Consider the following 14,143-nt stretch of genomic DNA (forward strand, 5'->3'; position numbering starts at 1 on the left):
AGTTTGATTATCTGCACTGTTCTTCCTCTGCGTTTGCCCACACCTCTACTGTGGCCTCACTCTTACCTGTTCCAACGTCTTCTTTCAGATTTTTATTAAAACACACTTTCCTCACCCAAAGATGGATGACTTGGGCTGGCAAGGTGGCTCAGGCGGTGGTGGTAGTGGCACTTTCCAGCAGCCCAATGACCTGAATTTGATCCCCAGAACCCATATAATGGAGGGAGACAGCTGACTCCTGCATAGTATTCTCTGACCTCCACATTCAATAAGCAAAATGTTGAGAGAGAGAGAGAGAGAGAGAGAGAGAGAGAGAGAGAGAGAGAGAGAGAGAGAGATGCTTTTCTGTTGTAGGCCAGACTGACTTTCAGTTCAATGTGTAGACTAGGATGGTCTTGAACTCCTGTTCCTTCTGCCTCCACCTCCCAGGAGTGCGGATAGCAGGAGTGGACAACATGCCTAGGACCATGGAAAAAACTGTTTCTGTTACAGACACAAAACACTGCTGCTATAGGTCTGTCACATAAAAATTAACTTGTTAACTCTATTTAAGTTTTGGAACTTCAGCTCACCTTTGGAATAAAAAAAGCACAGCTCCCCAAGTTAAGCCAGCATCAAACAGGAATTACCAGCCTGATTACTCTGGAAATTGTGTGTGTGTTGTCCTTTTGTACTAAACAGCACTGTATTAACTACAGACACAGACTCAACTGTCAATACAGTAGCAGACTAGGCCTGAAGCTCAGTGTTTGCCTAGCACGCACAAAGCCCTCACTGGCACTGCATAAACTAGGTGTAGAAGTGCAGACCTGTGGTCTCAACACCCCTGTAATGGAGGCAAGAGGGTCAAAACTCCAAGATCATACTTGGCTACATGTGACGTTCAAGGTCATCCTGGGCTACATGAGGCCCTGACTCAGAATAAGAAAATAGAGGGAAGAAAGAAATAGTTGAAGTCTCTGGTCTGCTGCTGGAGGTGGGTGGGGTGGCTCATTTGTAGAAAGATGCCTAGATGTGTGGTAGGAAACTGTGTTTCCAGTGGTTGCAGAGAGTCTGGGGCTATCATTACACTGTGTCCCAAAAAGCAGATGCATATGCCACAGGCAGCTCTGTCCTGCAGGTGAAATTGTTCATTGAGTGTGGGTTTCCATTCTCAGAAAGAAGATAAGAGCTGCAGCAAGGATTGTCCTTTTGGAGATCTAGAGGAAGGGAGTCTGGTCTGTAGCCCTGGCTCTGGGGACAGTCTGATCCCCTGCGCTGGTGGGAGTAGCCTCCGGTTTATAGGTGGATCTGAGCCCAGCCCCACGGATCAGTAGAACATTCCATTGAGGCGCCTTCCAGGCTGAGTAGAAATTGCTTGGTACTCCCGGGAACAGGGAGTGACTGGGTGTGGCTGGAGGGGGAGGCGTGGCAGGAGGTGAGCCCCAAACAGAACAGGAAGCTTGCGGAGCAAGACAGTTTTTACAAGTGGCCACAGCCTATGTGATCTCATGGTCCAACCTAGTCCTGCCATCATAGTGGTACCTCTGTCCTTTCTTCTTGTTCATTTTGCTATTATGGTATGGGAGCAGTAGATAGAATTGCCACCCCAGGCTCAGGAGTATTCTTGTATAACCTGGGAACCTGACTCCACACTCTGCCTTCAGACCGCACCCAAAGAACTGCCATGCCTCAGTGTGCCACTGCCTAGGCACATCGTGACAGACAGATAAGGATTTCTTTCTGCCTCTCATTTTTGAACAATAAAGGGTCCAGACAAGAGGACCATTCCCTCTGTAGACACCTGCAGGCTTGCTCTTACAGGAAACAAAGCCAATGTCACTCGATCCTTCTCTGGGTTGGGCACTGTGTTAGGTCACTTGACTGTGTTAGATCACTTGCTTGCTCACCCCTGGCAGATGAAGTTTGTCACCTCTAGCCGCTGGCAGTTATGGTCAAACAGCCAGCCCCAAAGTTCTGGCACCTCTTCCCAACCTTGTTCTTCCCTGGAAGTCTGCCATCCAGAGCGAAGTCTGGACTGAAACTAGAGGAGTTGGGTTTGGGCATAGATATTCTGCCTTGCCTGCATATGCCTGAGAAGACTCAGGGGAGATTCCGCAAAGAGAAAGTGGCAGCCGCTTACCAGCTGTCAGCAGTGAAGGAGAACAACCACCACAGGAAAGATGAGCCGGGGACTAGTGCGTATTTCAGGACAGCAGCCACGGGAAGGAGGCAGAGGAAGGGGATCCCAGAGAGGCTGTCAGAATTCTCAGAATGCACTGATTATTCCAGACAGCTTGGGAAGGCTCACCAGGGCCCTGGCTTCCTCAGCTAGAAACGCAGCGTCTCTTAAACCTCATGGACTGGGAATGTGGCTCGGTGGTAGAGCGTTTACCAAGCGTCCATGAAATCATGGCACTGAATAAACTGACGTGAGAGCACATACCTGTGGAGGCAAGAGGGCCAGGGGTTCAGGGTCATCCCCAACCACATAGTGAACTCAAAAGTAGCCTGTGCCACATGAGACCTTGTTCTGGAAGGAAAGAGAACTTCATATATACTTCATGGATGATAAAAATCCACTGCCTACCCTTGTCATCTTGGGACTGGATTTGAACTTGCTCACATTTGTGGAAGGAGAGCTCAGAGCCACAGACTTGGAATTCATTTCCTGGTGCTGTCTAGAAACAAGTGTCTCACAGTCCTCGGACTAAAGGACAAGGTGACTGTGTGAGCAGGGCTGGCTCCTTTTTGAAAACATGGAGTGTAGTAAATGGCATTCCCTGTGTGGAGGCAGTGCCCCAGCCTTGGCTTCCTGTCAGCTATGCTCTCCCTGTGTATGGCTGCTAGATGTTGCCCAAAGAAACACGTAAACAAGGTGAAAGTAGCCTGGCAAGGGTGGGCCATGACCCAAACCAGGCTGCAAGCGCGCACGGTGCAGGAAGTTCGCTTAGGTTTTATTCTACAGTGGCAAAATGACCACATCGTTTAATTGGTGGGAGCCTGTTGGTGGGAGCCTGACCTCACAATGTGATGCAGTTAGCTGATTGGCACATAGGGGAAGACTGTGATAGAGTCTAGGGTTGGGGAATTGGGCACATCAAAAAATGGCGGAGGGGTGGTGGTTATGGACTATTGGCCCTTGGTGGGCTAGCTGTTTTTAATACGAGGGGGTGGGGTAGGGCAGGCAACAACCATCTCTCGTGCCCATGTTCCCTCTTTTATATCATATGTTTGTATATGGGTGAGTGTGTGTGTGTGTGTGTGTGTGTGTGTGTGTGTGTGTGTGTTTACATGAGGAGGGTATGTTTGTGCACTGTGTGGGTGCCAGAAAAGGCAATCCTGAGAGTTATTTCTCAGCCCCCTTCTACCCTTTTCTTTTGAGATCTTCACCTGGATTCTGACTTGGTACTCGGCAGGTGGGCGGGCAGGCTGCGCTGGCTGGCTGGCCAGTGAGCCCCAGTGATCCTCCTGTCTCAGCTTCCCCAGCACTGGGATTACACACTGGCAACACTGTGCTTAGTTTTTTATTTAGATTCAGGGAATCAAACTCTAGTCTGTGCTTGCAACTTTGCCATCTGAGCCATCTCCCCAGCCCCCAAGTTACCCCTTTTTATAAAGTCCTATTGGATTCAGGTCCACAGAGCTGACTTCCAGTTTACAGAAGCCTGACTCCTCCTCATCCTCTTCTTCCTCCTCCTTCTTTTTCTTCTTTTTTTGGTTTTTCGAGACAGGGTCTCTCTGTGTGGCGTTGGCTGTCATAGACTTGCTTTGTAGACCAGACTGGCCTCGACTCACAGTGATCTGCCTGCCTCTGTCTCCCTAGTGCTGGGATTAAAGGCGTGTGACGTGGAAGGAGGCGTCTCACTGGAACCAGCTTCGTTACGCAGAAAGTATGAAGATCCTATGGGAGATGTGTGATCGGCAGTGATGGTCCCAGTTTCCCTGCCCCAATAAACCTGCCCCCAGCCCATGCGGGCCAGCCCATCCTTTCTGGCCCAGATATAAGGCAAAAAGGAAAAATAAATAAATAAAGAAGCCTGACTTCTAAGTAAAGCCACATGAATGGCTGTGAGGGGTTAGTCTTTTGCTGTGTTTGCTGGTTGATTGATTTGGGGTTTTTTAGGGGTAGGGGAGAGGCTTAAGACAGGGTTTCTCCATGTGACAATCTAGAACTTGCTTTGTAGGTCAGGCTGGCCTCAAACTCACAGAGATCAACCTACCTCCTACAAGCTAGACTCCTAGGTGGTTCCAGAGATTCAATTTAGCAAGGCCCTCTTAGGCATGTAAACAACTTGAACAGGGAGCTGGATCCATCAGGAGGCTCCACATCCTGCGCTTGGTCTGCTGCAGGGGAAGGTACCTGGGAAATGCAGGCGCCTCCCTAGGCCAGTGCTGAGATGGTTTCTGGAGCCAGTGTGGGGACCCAGGCACAAAAGCAGCTAGGTCTTAAGAAGTAGTCCACCCTCGAGGCAAGCCAAGCAGGACATCAGGTACCTTTCTCACCACTTGGGGGGGCAGAGGCAGGGGGATCAGGGGTTCAAACTCATTTACAGCTACATAGTAAGTTCAAGGCCAACACGGACTAAAGGAGACCCTGGAGAGACAGGGAGAAAGCATTTGCCTTGTGGGTTATTTTGGGGCACACTGCATTTACACATGCTGTGCACACACTTAAATTACAATTTTATTTTATGAAGGAAGACTAGAATCTGAATTGTAAACAAGTGACTTGAGATGTGGACTTTGGGGCGTGACTTGTTAGAAGCTGATGGTGTTTGCAGTGTCTGCCTGTCCTGTGTTAGAACTCCTGCGACCTAGGAGCCATGTCCCCCGGCTCTTCAGCAGTTCACCCTCCTTGCTCACCCCTTCACAGACTGTTGCCTGGCCCAGGCAAGAGGCCCTATAATTAAGACCCATCTTTTGCCTCTTTAATAACACGAGAGAGAGAATGATCCTGAGTAAAGCCAGCAGGAAACTATAATTCCAGGTCCTTTTCCTGAGCCGGTACGAATTTAGTGCGTGTGAAGTCTTGCTGCCTCAGGAGCAGAGCCGGCTGTTGGCTTGGCAGTTGTGTGGTGGGAGGGAAGGAGCTCAACAAGGTGGTCTGACAATCTGAAGCTCCGTGGGTGAGTGTCTGTTCTACCTGGAGCTTCCTACCTCACCTTTCTGTGATATGTAGCCCTCAGGTGAGAGAAATGAGCTCAGCTGGTCGGTTAACGAGACACACGACTGACATCAAACCTCCCCCAGTGCTGACTGGAAACCCCAGCAGTGTCCTTGACTTACCTTGCTCTGTGCCACACACTGACTCAGCATGCTCCAGTTTTTCCCACTGGTCACTTCTCAGTGCCTTTCACATTGTCCTCTGGAATGAGGACAGAGATCCCAATGCCCTTCCATCCCCAGGCTCCCCCTAGATACCTTCTGCTGTGGTGTATACCAGGGAGATGTTATCTTCCTCTGTGTACAGGGATGGCCTCTTGGATTCTGACCCCACTCGACCATCCAATGCCATTGCCAAAAGTCCCATGTGCGTGTATCTGTGCTCTCTCCTTAAGACTCTTGCTGACCTCCCCCCACGTCCGTGACTTGCTACAGCCTTATCCATGGAGTCTTAACTTTTATTCTAGAGCACAAGCAGGTATGTGTGGTAGGAGGCTGAGGCAGGAGGATTGGGAGTTCTAGGCTATGTCCGGCTATAGTAAGACTCTCTCAGAAAGGAAAAAAAAAAAAAAAAAAAAACGGACTCTTGACACATTTTGAGTTCTTTCTCTTCTTTGTCTCCTCGTTTAGATTGATGCACTGAGTAAAAGAAGCAAAGAAGCAGAGGCAGCCTTTTTGACCGTGTACAAGAGATTAATTGATGTTCCAGGTAAGTCAGGCCATTGCTAGCCAGTGAGAATACCATGTCTGCTCAAGTTGGGGCTGCTACTGATTTTAATTTTCCTAAGGAGAATGGGTCACTCAAGCTGCTTCCCTGGAAAGCCAGGGGGTCTGGGGAATGTGAATTCTCTACAATCCAGACTTTGGACAAGCAGGGAAATGCTATGCGTGTGTAAGCCCAAGCTCACTAGCTGATTCTTTGTAAGCCCACGCCCCTGTGGCCGTGCTGCAGAGTGCTGTGTGTCCCATGGGAGCTCTAGAGTGGCGGTAAATGCTCTGCTGCAGTCTCCAAGTACAGGAGCCACCTACAGGACCTCGGGAGTGGCACTGGCAGCATACCTGGTGTGCTTCACTCCCCTCTAGGGTCACCAAGGGTCAGTGGATCCTGGAAAAGTGTCTCTCACTGGAGGCTTAAAGCTGACAGTCCCGTTCACTGTGACTTAGTATCTTAGTGGCGTCGTCTTCTAAAAGAGTGCATTCAAGTTCAAGTGCTCCTCGTCAGGAACTCTCCAAGGAGCCAGCATCTGTCCCTTAGGGCAGTGCAGTGGGATTCTCATTCCTCAGCGTCCATGTGATTGAGAATCTGTCAGGACAGATGGACATGATCACACGGATCCTAGCGCAATCCTGGAGGAAAAGTCATGTAGCCATCTTCCTCTGCTGACAAGGACACCAAAGTCACATGTTCACCTTATTTTATAATTGTGAGGAAATGAGCCATAGTAGACTTACTTGACAAACAAAGCAGAAACTTGTCTTTTGTGCCTGTAGGAGTGGTCTCGTTCTCCCCAACCCACTCATTGCCACCACAGGCTTTGCTCTTCTCTCTCGGAGCAGAACCAAAGGAGGAATTCCCTGAGTAGAAAAGAGAGAAGTGTAGTCTTTACCGTGGGCTTGCTGTGAGGTCTCGATTTTCTCATCTAGAAAATGGGTAGGATGTGGAAATAGCTTCCTACTGGAGAATACTTCCCTATGATCCAATTTTTAAAGTGCCTTAGTTGTTAGTCATGACCTACGTTCTAAATGCTGACCTTGTGATTTTCTGTAAGCGTTTGTGTGTGACCAGGGGTTCTCTGAGGCTGTACAAGACCTACAAGGGGGCTTCTGTACTAAAATGGACTATTTGGTGTTCAGGGCGCACTGCATCTCCTAGTTTGCTTCTCTGTTGCTGTAATAAAGCAGCAGCCAAAGCAACGAGGGGCAGGAAAGAATTTGGCTTATATGTATATGTATATCATGGTATAGCATTGAGAGGAGTTAGGAACCTGGAAACAGGAGCTGAAGCAGAGGCCATGGAGGGAAAGTGCTTACTGGCTTACTCTCCATGGCTTGCTCAGCCTGCTTTCCTGAACAACCTGTTCAGAGGCGGCACTGCTTACTGACAGTGGACTGGGTTCTGCCTTGTCAATCACTAGTCAAGAAAATACCCCATACAATTGCCCATAGGGGTAATTGCTCTTTCCATTGTTGCTCTAAATTGCTTCCTGTTGACAAAAAAATTATTAGCACACTGTTCCTCAGGTTCCAGCAATTTGGTGGACAACTCTTACAACTTCTTTCTTTCTTTCTTTCTTTCTTTTTCTTTTTCTTTCTTTCTTTTTTTTCTTTTCTTTTTTTTTTTTTTTTTCTTCTTTTAAAAAAAATTTCAGTGTTGGGGGTTGAACTCCCCAGGACCTTGTACTTGTCATGGACTTGGCTCTCTTATGTGGAAGGCATCTGAGAATTCTTTTTCTCTGAACCATGTGATGTCTACACTGACTCCTAGGATGCAGACTTTATAGGAAAAGTACAGCCATTTGCACACTATTCGTTCCCAAGTGTTCTCTTGGTTCCTCCTGCTCAGGAGGGCTCTGCTCCTGCCTGCACTGCAGCATTCCACAGGCAAGGGTATTCCACATGAGAGCTAGCCTTTGTCAAGCTGGGGGATTCTTTGAAGTGGGCAGCCTTGCTTTGTGTTTATCAAAGACCTACCTTCTTCTTGACCGCAGCTCCTGTTTTCAAACTAAAACTTATATTCTGTGTAGAGTCAAGTTTGCACAGGATGTCCCCTAGTGAAGTTTCCCAGCTAAGTAATCATTTAACAGGTTGTTGAATTCTTAATCTGAAATTATTTTCTGCCTTCGTTTTTCATAGAACACAAATAATTATCTTTCTCATTAAAATCTCATATTACACACACACACACACACACACACACATACACACATATATAGAGAGAGAGAGAGAGAGACCTTATATTTTATATAGCAATAGTTTTCATAATCATATTGGGCTGGAGAATCTTATTTTCAAATCTGTCTGTCTGTCTGTCTGTCTGTGCATGTGTGTCCAGACTTGTCAGAGTCTGTTCTCTCCTTCCACCTGTAGGTCCTAGGGATCTCACTCAGGTCTTACTTATAAGCACCTTTACCCACTGAGCCATCTCACCAGCCCATGCTTGTTTTTTGAGGCAGGGTTATATTGCATATCTAAGGGTGACCTCAAATTCACTATGCAGTCCAAGTTAGTCTCTTAACTCACCACAGTCCTCCTGCCTCAGTCTCCCAAGTGCTAGAGATAGAGATATGTGGCATCACACCAAGCTTGGGCTAGTGGCCTGCGGGTCGCAGCCCCTTTGAGGGTCACATATCATATATCCTGTATATCTGATATTTACATTACGGTTCATAACAGTAGCAAAATGACAGTTATGAAGTAGCAACAAAATGACTTTATGGCTGGGAGGTCACCACAACATGAGGAGCTGCATTAAAGGGTCTCATCAGTAGGAATGTAGAGAACCACTAGGCTAGAGAATTAAAGTTCACATTGAAGACAAATTAAATAAGATCTACTATTTTGGAATTGAGAGTATAGTTTAGTTGATAGAATGCCTGTCTAGCATGCCCGAAGCCCTGGTTCAATCTGTAGCCACATAGATTCAGGCACTGTGCTAAATACCTATAATCCCTAGCACTCAGGAGGTAGAGGTAAGAAATCAGGAATTCAAGGTCATTCTTGGCTACATATGAAATTCCAGGCCAGTATGGTCTACTGGAGATAGATAGATAGATAGATAGATAGATAGATAGATAGATAGATAGAGTTTTCTGTATCAAAGTCAACCAAAACACACCTACATTCCAGGTAGATCGCTTTTACCCTCAGCATGCTAGACATGCTGTGATCTGACAAATTACCTAGGAAGCTGGATGGAGTGCTCCACCTTCGTCATGTAGTCTGGCGATTGCTTAGATGAGGTAATCCTGTGGCTCAGGCTTCCAGGAAAGGCCTGGTCAATAGTGCCTCATTTATTGACAGCCACCCAGGCAGGCAGGGGTCCGGGAGCCTTCATTGTCTGTGGGCTTTAGGCTGCAGTCCAGTAGAATACAGAAGGACTTGTGGATATATTGAGTTCTACTTGAGAGAGACAGACAGGAAGCTTGGAGAAGCCGACAGGTATGTCAGCTACGTGCCCTGTGGCTTAGTGCCAGGAGCTCAGGCAGGGCTGCCAGCCCCAGGAAGAGCTAGGTCCTGAGGTGGCACCAGCCGCCACGACGCCTGAAGCTGTACTTCTTGTTTTTTTATTTTGTTTTGTTTTGTTTTTTTCTTGCTCCTTGACTGTGAGGTCTGCTAGAAGGGAAGTGCCTCATGGTCAAGGTTGGTTCTCTTGCTGAGATCTCTTGTTGGATCTCTTACTGAGATCAGTCTCAGCAACAGGCACACAGGGAGTATGCACCAGGCAGTAACAAAGCCCTCCAGGGACCCGAATGGTTCTCTCCAGCAGTCACCACAGTGACAGCCAGCTTCATCTCTGTCCAGCTCCCATTCCCAAGTGGAAGCCTGAATGACCAGCTGTCTTCTGGACTGCCCCCTGGGATGGATAATGGCCCCTGTTCCCACCTAAGGGACACTGTCCTCTCCCTAGATCTCTGCTTCTTTTGGGTAGCACTGGCTCTCACCTGTCTGCTCACCCGAGTCCTCCTAGCCATCTACCTGTAGGACACATCTCTATCCCAACTCCTGCTGCCACTCTTCACACTGCCGGTGCTCCAAGCACAGCTCAGTTCATCTCTCTTTAGACCTGCACATTAATTTACGTGAGGACCCTGCAAACTAAAATGTTCTACCTTGTCCTAATCCATCTTGCTCTGACCTCACAGTCTAGGTCTATGTAGTCTTAGACTTACATAGACTTAGAATTTACCATCTTCCTGCCTCAGCCTCCCAGATGCTAAGATCACAAGCATGTATTGCCATACTCAGCCTCCTGCCCCCTTTTCTTTTGATATAGGGTCTCATGTAGTTCAGGGATACCCACAAACTTGATATATAGCTGAGGATAACTTTAAACTTCTCTGACCTGAGTGCTGGTGTTACAGGCATGCACCACCATACCTGGTTCATGCAGTGGTGGGGATTGAATCCAGGGTCTCGTGCATGCTAGACAAGCAGTCCACCAACTGGACTATACTGCTACCATAACTACAGTTGGATGCTGCAGAACAGTGTTTTTGTCAGCAAGGGGCCACATATACAACAATGGTGTTATTGTCACCAATTGCACCTCCCTGTCTTAGCTTCTGTAAGGTTTCTTGGGAAATGACAGAATCTAAAGACACATTTCTCAAAATGTATCCCCATGGATGCATGAATGTACTTGGTAGCTCTGGATTCTTTTGGATGGGACATCAAAACAATGTGGCCTTGTCCCTAATCATTTTCCAGGTATCTACTCTCCAGTGTCTACCATGTGGTAGAAATTTGGTCAAAATTTGCTCAATGAACAAAGTATGTTCAATGAACAAACATGCAATCATTGCTTCCGAGTGCTGTCTGGAGCAGCTGGGTGGTGCTGGAGTCCCAGCACTAGGGTTGTAGAGGCAGGAGGATACTGCTCTACAGTAAGTTCAGTGTAGGGCACCATGAAACTGTCTCAAAAGCTAAAGTAGACTAAACTAAGCACAGTGTTTCCTTGGCATTCTCCTGCTCACTAGCCTTCCTCGGCCAACTGTGCACCTTGCTCCTGTGATTGACACCTCCGTGGGTGTGAGCTCCCTAGAGCACTGAAGTATCAGACAGCATCCACTGCTCCAGCACAGACTGTCTTGCCACTGCCATGGAGTACTCTAATAGCTCTCTGGGTTTTCATGTAGCTTTTATGTCAGTCTAAAGATTTTCATGGCTGCAAAGACATTGACCCGGCCCTTCCATTCCGGGTTCAGCAATTGTGCCTGGCAAGTGCTGTGGCTTTACTTGATACCTGGCACCTGCATTTGCTTGAACAGCTGTCCTGCCTGCATACCAGCCAGGATCTCTCTCCCTATCCCCTGCTTACTCAACTTGACTCGGACCCTGTAGCCACTCCTTAACTATGTTCATGGTTCATGTTCAACACTCCCCACCCCCAAATGCCAAGTGTGGGGGCACACACCTGTAATTCTGGCACTTAGGAGGGTCAGGAAATTCAAGGTCTCCCTTAGCTACGTAAAGAATCCAGGACCAGGCTGCTTCTAGTCATCAGTTAAGAGAGAGCAATCACAGCTCTTGCAGGACCCAAGTTGAGTCCCCAGCGCCCATAGTTACAGTTGCCTGTCTTAGTTAGGGTTTCTACTGATGCAATGAAACACTATGACCAAAAAGCAAGTTAAGGAGAAAAGGGTTTGTTCCGCTTACACTTCGACATTGCTCTTATTGCTAAAGGAAGTCAGGACAGGAACTCAAGCCGAGGCAGCAGACTGAGGTAGGAGTTGGTGCAGAGGCCATGGCACTTACTGGCTTGCCTCTCATGGCTTGCTCAGCCTGCTTTCTTAGAGAACCCAGGGCCACCAGCCCAGGGATGGCACCAATGGTCTGGGCCCTCCCCCACTGATCACTAATTAAGGAAATACCTTACAACTGGATCTCATGGAGGCATTTTCTCAATTGGGCCTCTTTCCTCTCTAATGACTCTAGCTTGTGTCAAGTTGACAGAAAACCAGCTAGTGCAGACCCTGTCTCTGAAAACCAAAGACAAACAACTATGGAACAGAATCCCAGCATGCTAAAGATACTGGCTAGACTCTTATTGCAAAACAGCCTTGAATAGCCCTGGTGGTTATCCCAGCGGTTACAATGTTTCTTTAGTGATGGAGAGATGATTTTTTTTTTCTTCTTTTAAGATCTATCTTCCCCTGCCTCCCCAGTGCTAGGATTAAAAGCATGGACTGCCAGGCAAGTGAGAGACGATCTGTTTGAGATGAGGTTTCACTCTGTGGCTCAGACTCTCCTGGAACTCATGATGCTCCAGCCTCAGCTTCTCTAGTGCTGCGGTTCTGGGGGTGCTGCACCCCTGCAGAAGTCAGAGCTGTAGGCTTTGCACAAGAAGACATTTTGTCAGAGTCACATCTATGACCTGAGTTTAAGTTTTTAGTTATTTGTCCATTATTATAATTATTTTTATTATATATGTGTTCTTGCATGAATGCACCATAGCACATGTGTGGAAGTTAGAACCTATAGAAGTTAATTTTTCTTTCCAGTATGTGAATCCTGAGCATCAAACCCAGGTAGTAGGGCTTGTCAACAAATACTCACCTGCTGAGCTATCACGCTTGTCCCCGGTTTGTTTGTTTGTTTGTTTGTTTGTTTGTTTAAAAAAAGGTTTCATGAGGCCCGGGATAGCCTAGCCTCTGCAGCCAGCGCTGGCCTTACATTTCTGACACTCTAGCCCCAACTGGTGCTAAGGTTCTAAGCATGCCTCACCACACCTGGCTAATGAATTCTTTTTACTTCAGTGCACCTCACATTGACATTTATATGCATTCTCGACGCTTTCGCTGCAAGAGCACAGGTGTCATACCCACTTGCTAGCATTGTTACCTGAGATGATTCCCCAGGGCAGCTTCCCTCTGCCTCAGTCTCTGTACTTGAAGCTGTCATCTCTCTGTATTTGGGTCCATATCTGTGGGCAAGGGCAGAGGTCCGGGATAGTCTCTTGATGCCAACAACTTCCCAGTGCAAAGCACAGTCTAAGGTGTGCTGCTCAAGACACTTGAACTCTGCCGGCCGCCTGGCTGCCTGTCATACAGAATCCTGGCCTAAGAATCCCGAAAGACTCACAGCTGACACTTACTTCTTTCCTTCGCCCACTCCCCAACACTACGCACACACACTCTGGACTGTAGAGAACATATTTCATGATTTTGTTTTTGAGTAAAATAGCTTATATCTTTAACTGACACTTATGCAAGAAATAAATGTCTCTGCTTTTAAAGGGTATTCCCTCTCTCTCCCACAGCTGGAATATTTTGGATTGACCTCCTTTTGAAGGCTCTGCTTGGCAGGCATTTTCCTGGTTCCAGGCAGAATCCTGGTGGCATGCATAAGCTGCCCATCATTAACCCTGAGTGCGGGGCTTGCTTCAGGTTCTCAGTTTCATCCTGCGATAATATATTTGTTTGTATGGTTGGGAGGGGGCAACATACATCAACAAAATAATCCCTTGCACCGAGTCTCAAGCTCTGTGCTGGCTAGTTCATGTCAACTTGACACAAGTGAGAGTCATCAGAGGGGTGTGAGCCTCAATTGAAAAGAAAAAATTGGGCTGTAGGCAAGCCTGTAGGGCATCTTCTTAATTAGTGATACCTTGGGAGAGCCCAGCCCATTGTGGGTGGTGCCACACCTGGGCTGGTGGTCCTGGGTGCTACAAGAAAGCAGGCTGAGTAGGCCCATGGGAAGCAAGTCAGTAAACAGCACCCCCTCCATGGCCTCTGTATCAGCTCCTGCCACCAGGTTCCTGCCCTTTTTGAGTTCCTGTCCTGACATCCTTCATTGATTAACAGTGATATGGCAGTGAGAGCCAAATAAACGTTTCCCCAAGTTGTTTAAGTCACGGCATCTCATTGCAGCGTTAGGAACCCTGCCGGCGACTGTTGTCCTTACCAATGCATCGCAGATAAGAGCACGGTTACCTGCCTGCCTACTTGTAATGTGTTCAGAAAACTGTCTAAAACATGATTCATGTCTGTCCTGGAGAGTTGTTGCTGTAGTAGTTTGAGGTAGGTGTGTGTACACCAGTGTGTGTTGAGATAAGGTCTTAAAGGATAAGGCTGTCCTCACACTCACTACAAGCCCAGGATGTCCTGAAGCTCTGAATCCTGCCCAAGCCTCCCAAGGGCTAGGTTTACAGACTGTGTCTCCATAGCTGTTTTCCAGGCTTTTTAAAGGACCCTTAGACTTGTACTTAAGAGATGGCTTAGTTGGTAAAGTGCTAGCTGCTCAAGCACAAGGACCTGAACTTGGATCTACAGCTCCCACT

The 14,143-nt window shown here is 47.6% G+C and overlaps 1 protein-coding gene across 8 annotated transcripts in view; it reads left to right on the forward strand.

Moving 5' to 3' along the window:
• The window catches only part of Cux1 (cut like homeobox 1), a 331,747-nt gene that overhangs the window by 169,898 nt on the left and 147,706 nt on the right, over nt 1-14,143 (forward strand). For all 8 annotated transcript variants that reach the window (XM_051161265.1, XM_051161266.1, XM_051161260.1 and 5 more), the window contains exon 4: nt 5,776-5,854. In XM_051161265.1, coding sequence (XP_051017222.1) covers nt 5,776-5,854 — 79 coding nt within the window. The remainder of the gene's footprint in view (nt 1-5,775; nt 5,855-14,143) is intronic.

The sequence above is a fragment of the Acomys russatus genome, chromosome 19 (assembly GCF_903995435.1).
Source record: "Acomys russatus chromosome 19, mAcoRus1.1, whole genome shotgun sequence".
NCBI lineage: Eukaryota > Metazoa > Chordata > Mammalia > Rodentia > Muridae > Acomys > Acomys russatus.